General features: G+C 42.9%; 2 protein-coding genes across 2 annotated transcripts in view; one reads left to right on the top strand and one right to left on the bottom strand.

Moving 5' to 3' along the window:
- Positions 1-372: 372 nt before the first annotated feature.
- abcg8 (ATP-binding cassette, sub-family G (WHITE), member 8) lies at positions 373-8,176 on the top strand. The gene is made up of 13 exons (XM_030071075.1): positions 373-426; positions 1,654-1,791; positions 1,941-2,088; positions 2,552-2,790; positions 3,130-3,262; positions 4,012-4,281; positions 4,574-4,733; positions 5,544-5,645; positions 5,732-5,931; positions 6,876-6,952; positions 7,138-7,405; positions 7,576-7,703; positions 8,039-8,176. The coding sequence occupies exons 1-13, from the start codon at positions 373-375 to the stop codon at positions 8,174-8,176; spliced, it is 2,055 nt and encodes a 684-aa protein (XP_029926935.1).
- A 2,038-nt stretch (positions 8,177-10,214) lies between these two features.
- The window catches only part of lrpprc (leucine-rich pentatricopeptide repeat containing), a 64,150-nt gene continuing 51,862 nt past the window's right edge, over positions 10,215-22,502 (bottom strand). The window contains exons 33-38 of the mRNA XM_030070381.1: positions 21,004-21,131; positions 20,716-20,831; positions 16,519-16,593; positions 15,978-16,062; positions 13,778-13,920; positions 10,215-10,486 (exon numbers count right to left, since the gene is read on the bottom strand). Of these exons, the coding sequence (XP_029926241.1) occupies positions 10,415-10,486; positions 13,778-13,920; positions 15,978-16,062; positions 16,519-16,593; positions 20,716-20,831; positions 21,004-21,131 (619 nt within the window). The 3' untranslated portion in view covers positions 10,215-10,414. The remainder of the gene's footprint in view (positions 10,487-13,777; positions 13,921-15,977; positions 16,063-16,518; positions 16,594-20,715; positions 20,832-21,003; positions 21,132-22,502) is intronic.

The raw sequence follows: 22,502 nt of genomic DNA, 5'->3' as shown, positions 1-22,502 counted from the left end.
GCTGTGTTATCTCAGGGAACTTTGATCTGGAGTTGGATACAGAAGGGGGAAAAAAACCTCACGTCAGTCCCCACATGCTATAACCAAGAACATTATGACTGACAGCACAGACGGGACAGGGAGCTGATATGACATGTGCTTGGATAGTCGGGTTATGAGAGCGGAGGCTTGTGAGCAGAGGCAAGAAGAGCTCTTCAGCTGGACTGGAGTCAAACCACCTGACGTGGAGAGGAAGAGGAAAGCAGAAGAGAGACGAGGGGGGAAAGGAAGGCAGATATCTATAGACAGAGAGACACACACAGACCAGAGGAGGAAAAAAGGGGGGCGTTGACCCCTTGACCCAACAAACTTCATCTTGCAACTTGCATCATCATGGGCACAGAGACTGACACTAGCCTCGATCACACTAACGGCACCTTGCAGAAGGTCAGTCCATACCCTGGAATCATGTAAACATCAGGACAAAAATGTGATGTGTTACCCTTGGCTGCATTTGGCAACAGTTGCTTTCTTTTTGGCTCTCTTGAGGCATTTTATTTAAACTCTAAATCAAATCACTTTGTTCAGTTCCATTGCTTGTCACTGTCTGCAGCAGTGTCTTGATGCTCCTTCAACAAAGTCCATTGATAACACTACAACCAACTGAAAAAAAAAAAATACCAATTGAAACACTTGAGTTGATTTTAAACATTATTTTTAATATAATTTTAAGTATGTATGTAAAAAGGAGTATGTTAAAATGGAGGAGTATGTTAAATGGAGGATCCACTGGTTTCCACTGGCTGTTCCTCTTTCTCCACCATCGACAAGAGGCCTGAAAAATCTGTGGGTGCTCAAGTCTCCTCATGAGTCACATTACATGACATCTACAATGTAGACCTTAAAGTTTTGATTGGTGTAACTATTTACTCCACTTTGACTTGGAAATTTCAAAAGTTGTCTGACTTTGCTTCCATATTAGAAGTCTATTAATTACAGTGAAGAGCTTTAATCATTACATAATGGCGACATCAAGGACACTTTCAAATGGACCCTGGACTCACAAAAGAGCTCAGGCAGCAGTTATTTACACATACAAACACACACTCACATACACACAGTTACACGCAAACACAAGCATGCGCATTTATGCACACACACCTGATAATTTATGTAAGTGAGTCATTAAACTTGTCCAATAAAGTAGCTGATAAAAATATCTACTGTACAATGTGCAGATAGCACTCTTAAGTGAGGGGCAATGCTCTTGAATATGTTGACATTCATAGACATATTCTCTGTGATCTAAACTCAATAGAAAGTTATCAGTGCTTTCTGATGCAATGCAATGTCTGGTTGTACCATGCAACCCTTCCATAATGTTCCTGGAGCTCATGTAAATGTAGAACTCTGATCTGCAACTTGAAATGCCATAAACCAGATGTCACAGCACTGCTGACATATTGGTATGGCCTCCTTACAATGGAGAAAAACAACACACTATTTTTTTTTTTTTTTTTTTTGCTGCACTTTCATGCTGATCTTTAGAAATTATTTTGTTTCTATAACTGTTGTTTGTCCCATTTTCTCATTTTAGTGTTGATATAGTTGGAAAAATGACGTTTGTATGTATGTATATGTATATGTGTGTGTGTGTGTGTATGTGTGTGTAAGAAACTCATTGAACTGCATGCTTGTCCTCAACAGAGACGGGACACAGAGTTGTTCTCGTCGTCAGAAGAAGATAGCAGCCTCTACTTTCCCTACAGTGGAGGGCGCAATGAGCTGGAGGTCAACAACCTGCACTACGAGGTAAATGCAGGACACACACCACTCTCTGGAAGGAGCCCATGTCTGCAGTCATTTGCAATCATCTTTGCCTGTTTACAGTTTCTCTCATTTGTGCCTGTGTGCATGCACATGAATGTAAATGTGTGCATGTGTGTGTCCTGTGCTCCCAGGTGGACACGGCGGCCCAGATCCCGTGGTACGAGAGGCTGTCAGAGTTAAAGATGCCATGGGAAATGAAGGGAGACAAGCAGACAGCCATTAACAAGCTCAGCCTCCGGGTACACAGTGGGCAGATGTTGGCCATCATAGGCAGCTCAGGTAATGTGTACACACACACACACACACACACACACACACACACACACACACACACACACTCACACACACACACACACAGGAAGACACCGAGGTGGGCAAAATTGTGTCCTAATCATACACCTATCATATCAACTGTGCTGATAACTGTGCTGATAAGATGCACTGTAAGATGAGTAAGAACCTAACCTGCCAGACATCTATATGGATATTTATAGTCCATGAAAACCTGAATTTGAAACTGCACTTTAGCAGAATAGAAACACAACTGTTTCCTAGCTTTACAACCAGTCTATATTAACAAGAAATCACTAGAGAAGGACACAGTCTTCTACTCTTGAAGGCCAGTGGATCTTTGTTGGTTTAGAAAAAGCAACTTGTTTTGGCGGAAAGCAGTCATCAGCCACATAAAGTTGTAACCATAAAGTTACATAAAGTTTTGATCAAACCACCCATCCTCTCCCAGGCTGTGGCAAGACATCTCTGCTGGACATCATCACGTGTCGTGATGAGGGCGGTACCATGACGTCCGGTCAGATTCTGATTAACGGGAGGCCCAGCACGCCGCAGCTGGTGAGGAAGAGCATCGCTCATGTTCGCCAGGATGACCGCCTGCTGCCTCACCTCACCGTCCGGGAGACTCTGGCCTTTGTGGCCAAGCTGAGGCTTCCCACCCACTTCACACAGGCTCAGAGGGACAAGAGGGTGAGATGAGCTTCAAACAACAGACATGACTTAAGGAATGTATACAGCTGTAGGAAGTTACCCCAAAACAGAGAAGGCAAAATATCTCTTCTGGCAGCATGAGATCCTCCTTTGGTTGTAAATGCTTGCAGATGGGATGCCAGTGGTTTACAAATACCAAGATTTACCCATAAACAGTGACCACATAGTTGGACTGGATATTATTGCAATACCTATTCACTTTTCCTCTAATGTAATTAGTTGAGATACTCACAGATGATAGTCAACTGTTGTGTGTGCTATGGCAAACAGATATTTCCCACCAGGTCACCAAACTGCATCTCTGCCATTCTGTCACAGGTTGATGATGTCATTGCAGAGCTGCGGCTGCGTCAGTGTGCCCACACCAGGGTGGGCAACGACTACATAAGGGGTGTTTCTGGAGGGGAGAGGAGGAGAGTCAGCATAGCAGTGCAGCTTCTCTGGAACCCCGGTGAGAGAAAGAAAGAGGCCTGTTAATCTTGTTATCAAAAAACAACAACAACAACAACAACAACAACAACAACAAAAAACATCTCTACACTCTTATGATCAGATATTAAAAGCAATGTTTTTCAGGAAGAGATCCAGAATGACAGAACAAAAGGACAATGAAAGACAGAGCATTGTTGCATCTTTGTCAGATACTATACAGGGTGTCCACAAAGTCTCTTTACAATTAAAAAAAAATCTATTAAAAAGGCAATTGATGAGATTTGTTAATCAGATTTGTTCTATGTACTCAGTGGTTATCAAAGTTTTTAATCACATTGGACATCAGCGACCTGAAGCAAAAGATCACTGATGCCATTGCCACCATTGATGAGGCTCTGCTACAGCGAACAGTACCGTCTCGATGTGCTTCGTGCAACTAATGGTGCCCATATAGAGGTGTATTAGATGAGGCAAAAAACAAACAAACAAACAAACAAACAAAAAAACTTCAGTATCTACTCCTCATTTTATAATAATTTCCACAGGTTTGTCTATTCATTTGCTTTTGTAATAAATTTGTTAAATTGTAAAAAGACTTTATGGACATCCTGTACAACTATGTCCATCATTACACCAGTGTGCATATCCTGCAACTACTGAACCCCTTACCCTCAGTTGGGCACCCAACCTGTTTAGTCTAGGGGAGAATTCAGTAAGTCATCAAGATCATACTTTACCTAATATTCACCTCGTCCTGTTCTGTCTCAGGCATTCTGATCCTTGATGAGCCCACGTCAGGCCTGGACAGCTTCACAGCCCACAACCTGGTGATCACGCTGTCCCGCCTGGCCCGGGGCAACCGCCTGGTCCTGCTGTCAGTCCACCAGCCCCGCTCAGACATCTTCCAGCTCTTTGACCTCGTCGTCCTGCTCTCGTCCGGGTCGGCCGTCTACTTCGGTGCCGCCTGTGACATGGTGCCTTACTTCACCGCCCTGGGACACCCCTGCCCACGATACTGCAACCCCTCTGACTTCTATGGTAGGTGTGTGTATATGTTGGGGGGTCAGTTAGGTGGGTCACTGTGTTGAGACCAGTCAGTGCACTATGTTTGTATCAAATGTTTATAAAGAAGAATAGATTTCCATTCAGGGGAGACTATTTAATCAATAATGATTCATTTTAAAGTTGTGCTATGTAAGAGTTTTTCTTCATAAACCCAAGGTATGTCCCTGCTATTATCTCTCATCATGCTGTTGCTGTATGTGTGTGTGTGTGTGTGTGTGTGTGTGTGTGTGTGTGTGTGTGTGTGTGTGTGTGTGTGTGTGTCCAGTTGATCTGATCAGTATAGACCGGCGCAGTCCCGAGCGTGAGGCTGAGTGTCTGGAGAGAGCCATGGTTCTGGCTCAGCAGTTCATGGACAAGGTCCGGGACACAAACGACTACATGTGGAAACCAGCTGGAACTGGAACGGCACCAACACACACCGACAGGTAGCTGCATGCTTTTCTGTATCTATGTTTGCACTGAAATTCAGTTCTTTTTTTTCTTTTACGTTTCAATTCATCTTGTCCCACAATTTTTGCTCCCCTCTTTCCTGCGTCGCTCATTTTTCCTTCTGTTTTATATGATTACTTGAAGTCTATGATACCCCTTGGAAGATTTTCAATAGACAATAATTTATTCATTCATAGTAATTAATTCAGAGTAATTTACGGTCCAGGGGCCATGAATGAATGAATGAATGAATGAATGAATGAATGAATGAATTTTATTTTATTTTAAAAAACATTGCAGTGCAGGAAAAAGACTGCATTTGGTGGCAGACAGACATTTTGAGGATTTTTTTTTTTTTTTTTTTTAAAAGCAGTTAATTTACATTATTGTCCCCTAACAGTCAACTCAACAGTACAACTGAAAGGCCTTTTCTTTAGGGAATTTTTAAGTTTTTCATCAGAAGTAACTGACTTCCTTCTCCCCATCCAAGGAGCTAGGGTTAGGGTTAGTCACCAGAAAAGACACAAAGCCCTGCTTGGTTGATGCTGGAAGGCCTGTCCTCTCCTGGAAAAAAAAGAAGATGATTGGTCAAGTCCAGTGAAGTCAGAATTGGCAAAACAACAAATAGAATGGCATTTCCACTGTTAGCAAGGAACAGCTTTAAAAAACATTATGGCATTAAAAAAACATTAGATTTTTAATTTCTAAAGATTTCCCTCTTTAGTGTTAATTATTTTGGGAAGTAGGTGCCTGGTAGTAAACCCAGCACAGTTCATTTTCTTGCTTTCCTGCCCGTGTCCCTGCAGCCCTCAGCAGCCCAGCAGACTGGAGGGGGAGGAGGTGATCACCGTGTCCCAGCAGAGGGACAGACTGCCTGGCAGACTGCACCAATTCACTATCCTCATTAGGTACGAACGAAACACACACATGCACGATCACACACACACACACATACACAGGGACTCTAACCTCCTCCCTCCTCCTCCTCCCTCAGGCGTCACATGTATAATGACTTCAGAGACCTGGCCACCCTATTGGTCCACGGCTTTGAGGCGCTCCTCATGTCGCTGCTGGTTGGGTGTCTCTACTACGGGGCAGGACAGGAGCGTCTGTCCATTCAGGACACCGTGTCCCTCCTCTACATGATCGGAGCTCTCACCCCATTCGCTGTGGTGCTGGACGTCATAGCCAAATGTGAGTGACTGACAGACCCGGACAGACATCTGGAGGGATGAGAGGAACAGAGGAAAATGTTGAAATGTAGGGATGTACTTTAGGAAGTCAGATGCTGATTCACTCTCAGTTCCACTGATTGCTTGACTGCTAGTCAAGTCCGCAATCAGTCAAATAGCTCAAGTCCACACTCATCTCCCAAGACTAAATTCACCTTGAGCTTGAGTCCTTTGTAAGTTTCAGGACTTCAGCATATGACTGAGGAATCACACAGTGATCAGGGACATCATCTGTGTTATTTTGTCCAAACTACTGCGGATGAGATGGAAAAAAACAACAAACTGCAGACTTGATGTTCGCTAAGTTGTCAAATAGGTTTGAGAGAGAGAGAACTAGACACAGAGTGGTTTTGTCACTACTGGTTGACACAAAATATCTTATCTAAGTACAGCAAGGTAAAATGTGCTTTTTAGAGAGCTAGCAATGCTGAGTGCCATTTAAATCCAGCCAATGATTATCATAATATGAGTCTAAGGTCAAGTCGTACAGTCATGCCATTAGTCTTGAAATTGAAGTTGATTCATGACTCATAGTTCTAGACATGAATACCGCCTGCAATAGCACGGAAGAAGAATTTGATATATTCAAGGTCTTGAAAACTTGAAATTTGACAGTTCAATCTCCATAAAAATGACTACACATTTGATGCAGCTGGACACCAGCAGGTATTCTGCGTCTTGTATTCATGCTATATTTTATCTTCAGTGACTGAGTGATATGACATGATTGATTCTTGTCTATGGCATATTGGGCACCGCATAAAACATTCAATGTAGTCAAAAAAGTGAAGTCCATGAAATGTTTGGAATTGGAACATGGAAAATGGAAAATGGTATAGGCAGAGGTAATAATACAAAAGGAAATTATATCTATGCAGTGTGTAATGTTCTCATTTGCCTCATCAGGTCACTCAGAGAGAGCCATGCTGTACCATGAGCTGCAGGACGGCATGTACAATGTCACTTCCTACTTCTTCGCCAAGGTAAAACACAGTTATCAAACGGGACGTCCAGTAGGGGTCAGTCTTGTTCCATGCTGCACTGACACTGAATCACCACTGGAATCATGTACAGCACAGTGGGAAAAAGTACAGCACAGGAAAATGTAGATGTATCTGTATGCAAACTGAGCTTCTGTTGTGTCTATGTATTTCATCTGCACTGGCAGGTCCTTGGGGAGTTACCAGAGCACTGTGTGTTCACCTTGGTCTACGGCGTGCCCATATATTGGCTGGCAGGGCTCAATGAGGCTCCAGAGTGCTTCCTGCTCAACTTCCTGCTGGTGTGGCTGATGGTTTACTGCAGCCGCTCCATGGCTCTGTTTGTAGCTGCTGCCCTGCCCACACTGCAGACCTCGTCCTTCATGGGCAACTCCCTGTTCACTGTCTTCTATCTGACCGGGGGGTTCGTCATCAGCCTGGAGAATATGTGGCTGGGTGAGGGGACAGACACAAGCACAACAGATATTTGGTACAAGGAGCAAGAAAGACAGAGACACACAGCAATGCACACTTAGAGCTGTGACTTAGCCTTGTTGGTTGGTGTTGGATGTTAATATTTGTCTGTGTGTGTGTGTGTGTGTGTGTGTGTGTGTCTACCTCCCCAGTTGCCTCATGGCTCTCCCATGCCTCCTTCATGCGCTGGGGTTTTGAGGGCATGCTGCAGGTTCAGTTCAGAGGCAAAAAGTACCCTGTCTCCATCGGAAACTTCACCTTCAACATCGATGGCATACACGTATGTTAAAACAACACACACACAAATAGCTGTTTGAGTTGAACCAGCTGCAGAGTCATACATAATTAATCAAATACACTCAACGTTTTTCAGAGTTGTGGCACCCTGGAAAGACCCAAAAAAATGATGGCATGATGGTTTTGTGGAAGGACAGTAATAGTAATAGTAGCACTTGGATAGAAAAGTTCACTTCAAGTTCAGCAATTTGAGAACCACCACGTTGCACAATTGTTACTGAAAGTGGGGCATTTTTGTACAATGAAGGCAAACACTGACAACCAAAATACAGACAGTTCAGACAAATCAACATACACCTCCCTCTTCTTCTTCTCTAGGTGGTGGAGGCCATGAACATGAACCAGTACCCTCTGTACTCCTGCTATCTGGTCCTGCTGGCGGTCTGTGTGGCCTTTATGGTGCTCTACTACCTGTCCCTCAAATTCATCAAGCAGAAGTCCAGTCAAGACTGGTGAAAGCATCTGTACCAGTTTCAGCAATCATACTGTTATTGGATATCCGCCACCGGACACAACATAAAGGGAGGGGTTTTCCTCTAGAGGTGTTTGAACGAGAAGGGGAATAGGATCATTTTGGTTCTGGTGTGGTTTGTTTATAGTGCTTGCTGTTCTTATTATATTTTACAGGACTAAATAGTGGATTCAAGTCAGAAACTTGCCAAATATATATTTTTTTGTCATCATGACATTTTAAACACTGGTGGACACCACAGTTAGACGATCTCCAGCAATGAAATGTTGTGGAGGAAACACTTGTGAAGGCAACAAAAGTGATGCCATAGCAATACGGCACCAGCCACATTGTTGGCAACAGTGTGTGTTAGTTGTTGTAAGATCTCCTAAGAGACAAATCTTATTGGTGCAGGAATACCATCTAACTATGACAAGTGAAAACAGCCTCACTTTATCCAACATGTTTCAATGGTTTAAAAGGAAACTGATTTTAAAAGAAGTTTGTGTTGGAAATCCGTCTGTATCAGCGCATGCGCTTGTTGCAGAACTGCCTTCTGCCACTGGATGGCAGCAGAGCACTGCAGTCAGATGACAGTTTGGAAACGATGGACTCTTTCTCTCCCTGTTTTCTGTCTTGGCAAATGATTAGAGCGCCACTTTGGCAGATATCCATCTGCAGCTTTTGGTTTTTCCATTTTCAATCTTCTCGGGGTTTTTTTTCCTACAGCTTTATCTTTTTTTTTTTTTTTTTTGTATATGTAAGGATATTAAGCTTAACAATGTGTGTGCCAGTAAAGGGAGTGTGGAGAAAAGCCTAGCAGAGATTTAGTAAGTCACACTCAGAAAAAGAGCTTGTGTTTGTTGTGTCCTCATAGATTGAAGATTATGCAAGCTGTATTATATATATATATTTTTGCACTGGTGCAAAAGCCCGATAAGTATACCGCTGACATGGTGCGGATCCAAATTAGTAAAGCATTAAATCAAGCTGCTCTACTTCAGCGTGTTTTTTCTTGCATGTGTCTGCTGTCCTTTGACCTCCTCACTCAGAATACAGTTGTCATCCGTAGCTGTCGAGTTTCATAACCATGGCTGCTATTAATCATGGCCGATTATCATAATGTTAGCTATCTCAGTCCAAGGAAAAATGCTCTTTGGTTGTATTTTGGTGGTATGAAAACCCCTTACAGACGGTTCTTGGGAGGTTTTCTTGATGTAACCACAAAATGACCCTTTTTAGAAATCATGTAACACCATAAAATTACTGCAAAGGCAGTGTGGGTCAAAATAAAAAAGGATTCCCTCTCGGCTGTAAATAAATACAATATTACTGAAGCATGCTTCTTTTTGAGACACAGACTGCAACCTTTGTGTAGCAATTAAAGTGGTTTTAATGCCATTTTCAAGAACACGAGCACACCGCTGCTGTGCTAAAGGCCAAAAGACAATCAATGATGGGGATTGGGACACAATGTCAACAAAGATGAGCACAGACATTTTCCACTTGTTCCCCATGACTGTATTTCTTCTCGTGTCCCAATTCGGACCCCAAACATACTCTAATGCTCTGGCTGACATGCCAACATCGGCCGGTGCTTGATCTTCTTGGAGCCGGTGTTATCTAAGGCTTGCCTCTCTCGGGGTCAAGAACGGCTTAAGTGACATGAAATTGGAATATCTGAGGCTGATATTGGAGCGTAAACGTGTTCAAATGTTGCAGATACTGATGGTGGGAGAGAGGAAAGAGGGAAAAGGCTTGGAAAGTGTCATGTTCTAGATGTGGATCTGCCGGCTTTTTAATCTACCTGAGGTTTTTTTTTCAGAAAAACTCTGCCTCATGCTGTCAGGACAAAGAAGAACATTATTCCTTTTGACACATCTAGTCCAAGGTCCTTTGGCAAATTAAAATGATACTCTGTCACCGTTTTGAAAATAACACATGCTCACTCATACAAAGCACAATTAGTTTATATCTAGTGCATGGAGAGTAATTTTTCTTTTTTACTGGCAATTCCATCTGAGGAAAGACGCAAACACAGAATCTTCATTCCTAACATTATTTATTAGCATAAATACTTCTGTACATCATCAACATCATCGGTGGACAGAATTTTTCATCCGACAGTAATAACACAGTATTCCACAACATTTAGGCTCAACCAACTTATATAAAAAAAAAGAAAACGACAAAAGAAGACAACAGTGGGGTTTGGGCGGAGGTAAGAAGAGGGGAGGATGAGTCTATTCTTCTGCTGTCGTCTGGGCTTTGGCAGCTCTCTCTTTCAGCTTGTCTGCATAAAACTTAAAGGACTCCTGCAAATAAAGACAGAGAGAGGGAGACAGAAACAAAGAGAGACGATTTAGCATTAAAAACCAAAAATCTGCATGCAAAATTTATGTAACCTGCTGCACAGGTAGAGTGCACGTTCCTGTACGCATGTGTATGTAAAGGTAGATGTGTGTGTGTGTGTGTGGAAAGGTGTGTTTAAACAGTATCTCATCTCGTTCCAAAAGTAAACAACGGTGGAGCCCTCCTGGGTCCATCTAAATAGTCTCCACTCACTCCAGTCAGGTTGTCTCGTTTCATCTTTAAATCCCCATTAATACACAAATAAGGGATTTGTTGCACGCTCCCCAAACACACACTTCCTCTCTCTCCCCCTCTGTTCCTGGCTAATTAATCAGTGTTTTGATCCAGACAAGTGTTGTAGTGGGTGTTTTTTTTTTTTTTTTTTTTTTAAAGGGGGAGAGAAGGTGAGTGCTTTCCGCAGATTACCACAGCTCCCCACACTGTATGTTCCCTTATTAACGTAGTAATTAATGCTGATAAATAGTCGTGTTTGCCCTGTAAGGAGAAAGGTAGAGAAAGCGAGAAAGAGAGAGAGAGAGAGAGAGAGAGAGAGAGAGAGAGAGAGAGAAGGAGAGAGGGGCATTGGCAGAGGCTCAAATCTCTCCTCAGCTCCTTTCTCCCAAGATACTTTGTTCTTGGAGCCACAACAACTGTGCAAGTGGAGAGCAGTGAGGGGAGGAAGAGGGGGGAGAGGGGGGCTGCTACCTGAAACTGGTTTGTGGAAACTTACTGAATACAATCTGGAGCTTGGCTGTATGTACAATATAATTTTTTTTTTTGTTCCAATTTTGTATAAATTATTATGTTCTTGTGTCAATATGTGTGATATATGAGTGATATATTGATGTCATGATAATGAGACCCAATATTGTCTGAGATTCTGGATATTGTAATATTGTAATACGGCATAAGTGGTGTCTTTTCCTGGTTTTAAAGAAAGGCATTTTTATAAACTTAGACATTTCTGTTATGTTGTTTGCCTCTACCTGCTTGGTCACCATAACCACATTACTGATGACTACATATTAAAGGTCTGTGTGTAAATATCTCATGAAAGTACCAGTAGTCATTCCTAAAATACTGTCACAATTTTGTCAAAGGTATTTGGTCAGTGATTTTGTGATATGTCTTGTCCATACTGAACAGCCCGAGTATCTCTTGTGTGCTTCGATTTCATGATGTTACGCAATTTGTATTTTTTAATCTGTTTATACAGTTTCATGTCTCAATATCCTTGCCAATATCCATCCCTGATGGAGGTTTAACTCATCAACACTCTAAATACAGGTTTCTTTCTCCAAAGAGTTGATAAACACCTCAAATGTGCATACACCTTTCACAGTCTTGGAAATAAAACTCGGAGTCTGATGAATCACTATGCGTAAAACTAGGCAGTTAGTTGACAAACACCGTTTGGACTTTTTAAAAGGTTGCCTGACAGGGGAGGGGCTTGGCGGGACAGAGGGGCAGTGAGGAGGAGAAAGGGTGAGGAAAGGTGATTTTAACGTCCAACCTCGACTGCCACCGCTTCCGCCTCTGCTGCGCTTATAAAACTAGGCAATTACTTTACCTTCCTGACACTGTGTGAATAATGCAGTGGCCTCTCCCTCCCTCTGCCTCTGCCTGTCTCTCTTTCTCCATCCATCTTTGTAGGTGAGCGAGGGGAGGGGAAGAGGTGGGCTCACTCGTACACCTGCCTCGAGGGGACAGCACATCAAAGTGCTGGGGCTGAGAGGGCTCCGCGCGTGTGTGTGTGTGTGTGTGTGTGTGTGTGTCAACAGTGCTCCGCCAAAAATAGGGCTACATCAACTAACAAAATGTGCAATGTACTGAAATGCTCAAAAACACTAGGAGCCAGAAAAAGAGAGAGACTATTGCAGTGACACCATCTCGCTTACACAATATATGTACCCTGTGACCGCGGGGCACGATTTCTGACACACACTCGCACACCAGAACACACACAAACACAAACCAACAATCATAGGAGGCTAGCTGTGGGCCAGAGTGTATTGAACTACCCAGAGCGGGCAGACTGCTCGTTCACATTACCTTGGCGTGCTCAGGCAACGCCACACACACCCTGGCACATATTAGGACACCGGGCAGACAACTGCCAGCACCAGTTAGGAGCCGTGAGGCGTGTGTGTGTGTCTCTGTTTGTGCATTTACATGGATCTGTTCATAATCTGTTGTCCATGTCTGCATGGTTGGATGTTGTATGGTTGGATGTGTGTGTGTGTGTGTGTGTGTAGTTGGTTGTTTGATATTACAATTTAGTGCAGTAAGCGCTGAAAAAGTGTGACGTGATAACCACTGAGTCTTCAAATTCTCAAAAACACTGTATTACTCCAAATTGTTGTTTTATTTATTTATGCAGAGAAGACTGCAATGTAATGTGAATCAGTTTTTGCTCATTTCCTGCATTCCCTTAAGGTTTTACATCACTGCAGATTTCTACCGCTTTGAGCACATTATGAGATATTTGCTATATTTCCCTCATCTTAGCTGTTTTTAAAGTAAGTATTTTATGGAGAAAAAAAAAGCTTTTTAAATATTAGGAGCGACTCCAGTGAAGAAGAAGGTGCAAGTGTTAGAATGTAATGGCGTAAAATCAACTTTTATTTCCTGTAGCATGTTATGGACTACAGCCAGAGTGATATGATCGACAGAGGGTGCGTCCTAACATTAGCACAGAACAGTAGGGTGCTTTTGAGTGCGGCCATTGATACAAACGGTGCATGGAGCTCCTTTCACTGGAGCCGTTTTGGACCTGAAAGCACTGAGTGAGCCTAAAAGGTGAGGCAAAATTATTTAAGACTACCTGACAGTAAGCAGTTTTCTACAGCAGACCACTGAGCGACGCTGGAGCTGTTGAGATATATGCCTTACAGGTGGTTACTGAAGCATGAGAAGAGTGAGATTTCTTTTTGTGCGAGTTTTCTCAGCTGGCCTAAGGAACAGAACAACCAATTTCATGGCGACAAATGAGCTTGTCTAACTTACAGGACACCAATTACTCTTGGCATGAACACGAGCGTGTGATGACAAAGACAGTGGTTTGAATCTTGGAAAAGATGAATGGGAAAAAATAATTCATCAACATGCCTTTGAGCAAAGTCCTTAAACCTTGAACTGACTACAATGACTAAGTGGCCAGTGGTGGTGAGTCAGTGTGGAGGGTCTCCTCTGCATGTGTATGTGTGTGTGTGTGTGTGTGTGTGTGTGTGTGTGTGTGTATGAGAGAGACTCACAGGGGGCTCAGGGAAGGGCGCCGTCTCTCCTGCTTCGCGATAGAGCACGGCCAACCGTTTGAGTGACAGCTCATCTACTGCAACCCCTTCCTGCAGCATCACATTATACAGGGCCTTGGCTGATGACAGGTCCTTATCTATAGCTGAGGGAGAGAGAGAGTCGGCGAAAGAGAAAGAAAACACCATGTTACGATGTATACGATGTATGTTATTTGTGTACAGAAATGTGCAGCCAGCAACTAAATCCCCACAGTGAGACAGTTGTTGTGAGAGAAATGCAAATGTCATGTTTTCATTTTGTGGCAGCGATGGCTGGGGCCGCACAGCATCATGGTATTTGTCCTGTGATATATTATCAATACACCAGCAACAACATTATGTACACAAGCCCTGCAGTATCACCTACGGCTAACCAAGATGTCACTGCTTCACTGAAAAAAAAAAAAAAAAAAAAAATCTATATACTTAGGCGATTTGTATGGAATTTACTTCTTAACCCTCCTATTATATTTGGGGTCAATTTGACCCAGGCCAATGTTTAACGTCTCTAAATAAATGATTAACATCTTTTTTTTTTTTTTGCTTCATATTTAATGAGTGTTCCTAATGTAATGGGCACTACCGGGTAAAGATGAAATTGACATGATGATATGTTTTCAATGCCCCGTACACACTTTGTAACGCATTGGTTATAAATAACAAAAATCGTTACTTAGAAATAATATAAAGCCATTAAAACACCACAAATTAATATTTCTTTCCAATTTTAGATCAATCAGTGAGATTTTATGGTGATTTGAATATTTTTCCATTGTCGGAATGGATGGATGTATAAGTGGGGGTGGGGGAGTTATGTTTTATTTAAAGGGCTATTTAGGTAATCAACAAAGAAACAGTAGTTTATAATAATATAATAAAGTAGTTATAATAATTTTGAGGAAGTTTAAACTGCAGGGGTCAAATTGACCCCAAACATAAAAGATGTTCAAAAATGTGAACATAACAGGAGGGTTAATGCTGAATAGTGAGCTCTACTTCAACAAATAAAAAGGAATAACTTAATAAAGAGCTTGATCTTTGCCTGATGGGCTCTTATGCTGCCATTTAGAGGGATGTGTTTTCCAATTTTTGCACGTTTCTCTTAAAAATGTGATATATCACCATTTACAGAACTGCAATACTTCATCTATCACAGCACTCCTGAATCATATCATTGTTTTAGTATTTTGATTGTATCATATTGTGAGGTCTCTGATGACGCCCCACCCTATTTGTTTAGTCCAATTTTTGTAAAAATGAAACAAAGCAAAAATGCGTGCATGTGCATGTGTTGAAATGCAATGTGAGGTCACTACGGTCACAATTAATAGAAAGAGCGAGTTAAAGAGAGTGGAAGAAAAGAAAACCCCTGCACAAGTGGGGGAAAAAAAAAAGAATGAGAGCACAGAGAGCGAGACGGGAAGCGGAGGACGAAGGCAGCATTGTTAATTGTGTCCCTTACGGCTGCCTGGACCGGCTGGCTAGCTATTGCTAATTAAATAGTCATGTTGGCTCATCTCTGGTGCGACAAGGTATGCAGGAGGGGGGGTGGAGGAAGGGGGTGGGGGGGTGAGGTGAGGAGACGATGAAGAGAGCGGAGAGGACGTGAGGAGGGGAGATGACAAGGAGTGGAGCACGAGAGGGGTCACAGAAAAAGAGAGGAGGAGGAAGAGGAGGGGCGGAGAGGGAGGATAGAAGCAGACAGGTAAAGCGAGGAGCGGAGGATGGCAGGAGCAAAGAGACGTGAGGAAAAGAAAAGAAGTTGACAGAGGTGAAAAGGTGGAGAAGGCAGGAAGCGATGGAGTGAGGAGGGGAGAAAAAAAAAACAGAAAAAGAAGCAGAGTGGTGGACCATGTCGCGATTAGCACGGTAGGCTAGCCAAGACAGCTAACTCATTAGATGACATGTGTTCTTCTGCCCCTGAATACCCACATCATGCCTGCCTGTCTACATGCACGCACACACACACACACACACACACACACACACACACACACGCACACACAGACCTTGCCCTGATGCATTGTTAATGTGCCCGCTAATGATGAGTTAGCCACAGACCAGTGAGCCGACTACTGCTCCGCTTTCACTGCTCCATAAGACCCCACCAGGCCTCTGTGTGTGTGTGTGTGTGTGTGTGTGTGTGTGTAAGATCGTGTACCATGACATTTCATCAGGTAGGGGTAGACCACCTCCTTCGCTGCAAAGTCTGGGATCAGGCTCAAAAGGGTCTTGATCTTGCCCACCTGCGAATCGGGACACAAACACAGATTTTATTTTGACTTTCTATCTTCAAATGACGACACAAGCAGGATTTTTGGTGCCAGACGTTAACACACCAGTTGTTACAGAACACCTCAAGTAAAATGTTGTCTTAAATATCCCCTTAAGCAGCTGCAAAGTTAGAAAAAATAATTTGATCCCATTTACTGAGTGAAATATTCAGCTATATGCAGCTGTTTTATGGCTGTACCATTACATCAAATAGAAAATCTCTAGACGTCCTGTGCCTCATTTTATACACATTTCCCTGTAATTCAGCAGGATGTATTTTGCATCTTTGACAATCTTGGGATCTCCACTAGAATTTAAAATTAACTTGAATGATGCCCAGCTGTCCAGCAAAGACAAACACACCCATGGAAGAAGCGTGAATTTACAAAGAAAAGTCTTAAAAGAAGAGTCTGAATGTGTGTTGTTACCTGTCCGGGACTCTGGGCCTTCCGAGACATGTAGGACACCAGCACCTCTTTCTGTTCGGCCACGGCATTACACCGCTGCAACAACGCAGGAGACACAAGAGACATGAGAACGTCACAATGAGGTGTAACAGTTGGGGGTAAATGTGTTTTTTAAAAGCGGTGAAGACTCCAACCCCGTGTCCCCGCTCTTCACATACATATTTAAAACACACTTGCACTCCCATACACCCCGGCGCACACTCAAACCACACACACAAACAGAAACCAAAGTCAGAGGTTAATTACTGACTTAATAACGGTGTCAGACACACAACTCCTCATTTCTTTATGAATTAAAATGTACAGTGCTGTTCACTTCAGAAAGCATAATTATCTACACTTAGTCGCATAAAGGGTCCAATCTAGTACTTAGTGGAAATCTAAATACGCCCTGAGCCTGGGCTTTTCATTGGGCGATTTTTGCCTGTGCAGCTTCCAGACATTAACCAATTAGCAGAAAACAGGAAGTGAGGGAGATAATGACAGCCAGCGAACGAGAGAGAGAGAGAGTGTAAGAGAAGAAATAGGCTCCCGGTTTGACTTAAATGATGACATTCAGCCGAGTAATTTTCTCTGCACTGGGCTTTCATGAAGCTAAACATTCAAATACAACTCTGGATTTTAGAAATACGTGTCCTTTTTTCAGGGGGTGACTCTCATAACAGAGACTTATTGTGTTGCTTTACAGTGCCGTGTACATTTGTGCACGACGGCAATGTGAGCGTATATGCGTTGCATGTGTGTACTTGAAGTGTGTCTTGGCTAATGCATTAAAGTTGCCGTGCTCTGACTGAATGAAAAGAGCGCACTGTTCTCTTGGCTGAGCAGCAATGAGGTCAGATTACTAGCCAGTCGTGAACTAACGTGTTTCACTCCTTCTCCACCTCCTACAGAATTAAAAGCGAGTGGCCTGTAAGGCTTTTAGCTGGAAGACACACACACACACACGCACACACACACACACACAGCAAGCTCCCCACTCTTTGGAGTCACTAAGCGGCAGAATGGCTTTAGTACAATCAGGCAATTAGACTAACACTATGCCACTTCACTCAACTTCGCTCCGCTTTCCCTTCACTCTCCCTTCTTCTTTTTCGCTAGACCGACCACTCCCAAAGGTGAGGCAAGAACTAACAGGGGCTATATTTCACACACACACACAGACACACACACATACACACACACCACATGCTGCCTAAAAGCTCTGGATGCCCAGGGAACGGCAGCTCCTTTCCTCAGTGACCCCTCTCCGCACACAAGCGAAGTTGTAGACAAGCCTGTAAAGAGCGCCTGCCTCGCTGCTTCCCTCTGTTGCTGTGCACTCCTTAATGACTAAATTCATCCCTCTCGCTCTCCTTTCGCTCCCTGCCAACTTCACCTCCTCCTCCTCTCTCTCGATAGGATTGTCATCATTATCGTCTGCTCGGCTAGTTAGAAGCTTTTCAGAGTTCACGCGTCCTGCCTCGCTCATAATGGGACGGGGTGGGATGGGACAGGAGAGTTGGGCCGCTACCCTTCAGTTACCCTGAAACAGGAGGAGAAAATGGTCGGGCAGGCAGGGGGGAAGTGAGGCCGTGATAGCAGACTGATCAGAGCCCACCAGTTTAGGCTGGACCGGCCTGGATGAGTCTAAGATCGCCAACTTGAGAACTCTGCAACTTTCCTTTTTGGTTCCTTTCTTTCTAGCACTTTCCTCTCTCGCCCGTTTGTTCTGGTGTTTCAGGGGTTTCATGTTTTCCAGGGCTCAAAGGCTTCAGGCTTTTTGGGATTTGCAAGATGCATAGCACCCCCAACTATGTATTAGTTTGCAGCAGTTTTCTCACAGGCATTTCACGTCTTGCCTCAAACGGTAACACCGTATTGTCTTTCTCCATCTTCTTAGCTGACTGAAAGTTATTTCTTCACATCTTTTTGTTCTATAGAGACACAACGGAAATTATATGTCTGAAAGGGTCAACAGGCCAGGATGCATATTGAGCAAGAAGCATATTACAGCCTGAAACACACAGAATCCGAAGTTTGTGTTAAATAGTGATGAAGCAGAGAGTAGTAAGTAATGTATCTGTGTTCATTAGCATGCATGTTAAGTCAGACGTCTCTGTTAAATGATTGAGAGGGATAATCACTCAGGATGTCAGCGAGAAATGTGGAGTAGACATGACCGCTCCTCTCTCTCTCTGACAAAAAACATGGCATAAATGGATGCTTTTATATATTGGAATTACATTTCAGGGTATATCTTTGTCAATCTGGAGGGTCTGTAACAAATTATAAAAAACTGTAAATAAAGGGGGTGTGGCAGTAGTGCTGCGTTCTTACTGATGAGGTGCTTTGGTTAAATGATTTTTGCAGTAAAACTGTCATTTGAAAGAATTATGTTCCTTGACATGTTGACATGTAAGCCGGTATGTGACGAGGGAATTGTGAGTCTTTTCAACTTTTAATTTTGACATAAATTTGACATTGCAAAATAACAAATTTATGTCAGGGCTACCTATGGCTTTCTTGTAATAAAAGACTCAGTCTCTTAATATATACCCTCTTGCATTATCCTCTTTACAAAGATGAAAAACAAAGTGTAAACTTCGACTAAGATGCATGTCTGTATGATGGGAAACAAGCCGTGACCTGAAAAACATGGACTCCTTTAATTTATGTTTAAATAGTGATGAAGTGTAGTCAGTCAGAGTAGTGAGTAATATATCTGTTCAATAGGAGGCACGACAGTCACACATGCAACTGAACGAACGAGAGGGATAAACCACTCAGAGAATGAGTGACACATAGCGCAGGTCTATATCTCCATCTCTTTCTTATAACCTCTCTCCCTCTTCCCATTCCTCTCTTTGCACTCATCTTGCCCTCACCATCCATCACTCCATCTCTCACCCATCTAGCCTGTACATATTCATATCCCCAAGCTCAATGCAGAGTCATTGAGCTGTAATTTATGAACCGTGTTACATTAGCAAAGTAGGAGGAGGCCAATTTCAGACAGCCAGACTCAGTAGTGGAAATGTGAGTATGTATTCCCCGCATTTACTGAGAATGAGAGGGCACAAATGTAAGGGCTGGATAAATAAGTCAACAACCCTGATAGTAAAATGTCTCCACCACTCATTAGGGTTTGGTGATTGCACGAATACATCGGGGAACTGCGAAAAAACTACATCCATCTCCAGCGGAAATTCCCTTGTTGATTTTTTGCAGTTTTTATTTTACCTTTGATTTTTTTTTTAAAGTTATTTAAAATGTAGCCAAGTGCAAGACACTCAAATGGGTTAGGGTACACACCAGGGGGAAACATTTTTTGCTTAAGTTGTTTTAAAAATTCATTTAGAGAACAGAAGGTAGCCCAAAACCAGCCGACATCAACAGAGCCTCTCATGGTGCCCTGGATGTGTCCCCACTTGTGCTACTGCCTCCTAGAGGCACTGCACTACCACCACGCACCATTTTTTAAACTGCCTTCTGGCTTAAAATGTCAAAGTGTCCCTTCCTTGCACATTAAAAAACATTGCTGCAATTCAAGTCACTGGAACCACTCTGCACGCACACACTGTCTTTCAGCCAAAAACATCTGGTTACCTGGTCAGCATGCATATAACTTACCTGTGTATCACTTTATCTAGAGTGTCCAATGTTAATATTCAAGTTACTATCAAATCAGCACCTAACAATCAACTTTCTATTAACTTATATTTATTAACTTTATGCCTTGCCTTAACCAGTTCAACTTTATGTTTACTTAAAACTACACCCCTTGACATAAATCCTCATAGCGGACAAGAAAAAACTCTTGATGCAAAGTTGATACCAAGCTGAATTAATATCATTCAGATCAAGTGTGATCATTACTGGTCCACACCAAATGAATGTAAAAAAATATAAAAAACCTGCACACCATATTTTTCAGAGGAAATGCAGTTACAGAAGTACAACCAGCACAAGCCAAGTAAGAAGGGCCCGACTGGAGCATTTGGATGTAGGGTGCATGTCTGCACAGATGCTAGGGTCAGTTTTAAGAACTGATGGTTAAAGGGGCGTGCTGCTAGATTTTAGCTTTGAAACATGACAATACAAATATGCCTTTGGACAGTAGAGATCATAATACATCTGCACACACACACACACACGCATGCACACAGGTGTACTCACAGCTAACATAAATTTGGCGTCCTCTACTTTGTCCATATCCACTAGCTGAAGGAAAAGGTCTGAAGCTGGTCTGTAGCAAGCGAAGTGGTTGACTAGCTGCTCTGCCATAGCACTCACTGAAAAAAAAAAACAAAAAAAAAAAACACAGACATGTAAACAATGCTTGTAGGCTTCACCGTGAAACACATTTCTTTTGTTGATGCTTGCATTTGTGTTGCATTGAAGTTGTCAAAGGCTTCAGCCTTTTATGCTTGCGTATTATATTTGTGTACCGCATGTGTGTCTTACATTTGTCAATGGCTTTGTCGTTGTTGTCTTCCAAGATCCTTCTAAAGACGAAGGACATGCTGGGGCCTGTGCTGCCTGGACTGGTGTAGACAGTCTCCAATAGCTCTACTGCAGATTCGACATCATCACTGGGGGTGGTGGGTGGTGGGAACAGTGGGGAAAGATGGATGGGTCATAAGGGTGATTCATATTTATATAAAAAAAGTCACAATTCCCAACAACCTGTGAACTTTTAAATGTCAAAAGGAGATGAAAATGGAAGGAAAATTAGGGAAAAGACAAAAAACAAAAACTTTTGTCTGATTCATTGAGTTCTTTTGGACATTTTGTAATCACCATGCAGGTGATTATTCCTTAACCTGGCACAGCAAACTGATCTTGTGAGATCACTTTCACTTAACCCACAAAACCACCATCTGAAACCACTGGAAACCACAAAACAGCCAGACAAATCAGTGTCCTTTGATGAGCCAAGGGGGTGGTTTAGGTGGTGATGACTACAGTGCACTGAATTCAAAAGCAGAACATTTTCCTTAAAAAAACAGAGGAACCGTGTACCAACCAGCTAAGAAGCTAGAAATATGTTTACTATTGTGCTTCGGCACTTGCTAATGATAGACAGATTGTAAATCCAATCACTATATGTTAATGGAAATGCCTGTTGCTGTCCCCCCTTTTGCAAATGGTTTGAACCCTACAGCCCTGGCTCTGTTTTGTGAAGTGAACATCAGAAACGACATCACAGTATTGCTGTGCAAGTTTAGATATTTCTACCCAGCTTCATACTAGTGACTGATGTGACAGGCTCTAATAAGGAACAATTTATCTGCAGTGTGCAGAGAGAAAGTGGCACATTTAGAAGCCATGGCGTTGCTCCCATATCACATCCTTTTTAACCTGGAAAGTCCTACCTACATGGAAATTTGTCCCGTCAGGTTATGCACCACAGTGGAAATTTCTATATAAGTTGATGCTACTATGATATTGGTTTATTTATTTCTTCCTTTACAACCTTCCACTGAGTACAGACCAATTCCTTCACTGATGCAACGATTGCACGCACTTACTGTAAAATGTTTTTCTGCTGAGGTTGCCACAACCAAACAGCCTGAGCGCTGAAGCACCGCAAACCTCAAACAACTCAATCTGGCAACCAGGCTGAGCTAATAAAACTATACGCGCCCTCCTCTGCTGCCCCTCCCTGCCACCAGTTGTTATGAATATTTAACATACAGGGCATGTGTGTATGTGTATATATATGTGTGTGTGTATGTGTCCAGGGGTGGGGGGTGGGGGGGCACGTATCTGCGCTGATTGTTGCGACTAGGGCCGTCTGAATAATTCAGGGGGGGCCCCTCTAAATGTGGCGCTACGCTTTCCGGGCCTTGTTTTTTTTCCGCCACAGCTCTTAACCAGTCAGCTCGACTCAGGCACAGCGAGGGCGCACGTGTCACAGCCGCTCAGCGCCTGGCTCCCAGAGGTCAGGGTTCAAGCTGACA

The sequence above is a fragment of the Myripristis murdjan genome, chromosome 15, assembly GCF_902150065.1.
Source record: "Myripristis murdjan chromosome 15, fMyrMur1.1, whole genome shotgun sequence".
Lineage (NCBI taxonomy): Eukaryota > Metazoa > Chordata > Actinopteri > Holocentriformes > Holocentridae > Myripristis > Myripristis murdjan.
The sequence above is the reverse complement of the archived record's forward strand: the minus strand, read 5'-3'. Positions and strand labels throughout refer to the sequence as shown.

Bases quoted from the DNA above. Each gene is read 5' to 3' on its own strand.
- abcg8 (XM_030071075.1), top strand. From the start codon at position 373: ATGGGCACAGAGACTGACACTAGCCTCGATCACACTAACGGCACCTTG. The intron at 3,263-4,011 runs GTGAGAGAAAGA...GTTCTGTCTCAG, and splicing joins GCAGCTTCTCTGGAACCCCG to GCATTCTGATCCTTGATGAG. The intron at 5,646-5,731 runs GTACGAACGAAA...CTCCTCCCTCAG, and splicing joins CAATTCACTATCCTCATTAG to GCGTCACATGTATAATGACT.